Genomic DNA, 913 nt, shown 5'->3' on the forward strand with positions numbered 1-913 from the left:
TTACATATTTTAAATAATTCTAAGGGTATCAATACATACATACAATATAGAGTCAATGAAATCATGATAAGCAGAGTACTACTAGATAAACTCATCATAAGGAAATAAAACATTCAAAAGAAAGCTTTATTTAGATTTTTGAAGAAATCAAAGACTTGTTAACTGAATTCATACTGCAACTTACCAAAGTGGAAAACAATGATAAAGGTGTTATTCATGTCATAACAAAGTCACATATTTAAATTTCCAGCAGGTCCTGTTCTTAGGAGCTGCCATCTTTGATATAAGCATGCTGAAGGGGCTGATGGGAGAAAGCAACAATATCACAGAATTTGTCCTCCTAGGCCTCACTCAGGATCCTGTTGGTAGAAAAGCATTATTTGTCATGTTTTTATTCATCTACATTGTGACAATGGTTGGCAACCTGCTCATTGTGGTGACAGTCATTACCAGCCCCTCTTTGGGCTCCCCAATGTACTTCTTCCTTGCCTCTCTATCATTCTTAGATGGTCTTTTCTCTACTGCTATTTCACCCAAGTTAATTATTGACTTACTTTATGATCAAAAGACTATCTCATTCACAGCTTGCATGAGCCAGCTCTTTATAGAACATTTATTTGGTGGTGTCGATATTGTCATCCTGGTGGCAATGGCCTATGATCGCTATGTGGCCATCTGTAAGCCACTGCATTATTTGACCATCATGAATCGAAGGGTTTGCATCACTTTGTTGATGTTTGCCTGGATTGGAGGTTTTACACACTCTCTGATTCAAATTGTCTTTGTATACAACCTTCCTTTCTGTGGGCCCAATGTCATTGATCATTTTATTTGTGACATGTCCCCATTACTGGTACTTGCATGCACAGACACTTACTTCATTGGCCTCACTGTCATTGCTAATGGTGGAGCC

The 913-nt window shown here is 37.9% G+C and overlaps 1 protein-coding gene across 1 annotated transcript in view; it reads left to right on the forward strand.

Annotated features, from left to right (window-relative positions):
• The first annotated feature begins 304 nt into the window (after positions 1-304).
• Positions 305-913, forward strand: part of LOC102000473 (olfactory receptor 4A16-like) — a 1959-nt gene continuing 1350 nt past the window's right edge. Inside the window, exon 1 of the mRNA XM_026787693.1 lies at positions 305-910. Within this exon, the coding sequence (XP_026643494.1) occupies positions 305-910 (606 nt within the window). The remainder of the gene's footprint in view (positions 911-913) is intronic.

Source organism: Microtus ochrogaster, chromosome 2, assembly GCF_000317375.1.
Source record: "Microtus ochrogaster isolate Prairie Vole_2 chromosome 2, MicOch1.0, whole genome shotgun sequence".
In the NCBI taxonomy this organism is placed as follows: domain Eukaryota; kingdom Metazoa; phylum Chordata; class Mammalia; order Rodentia; family Cricetidae; genus Microtus; species Microtus ochrogaster.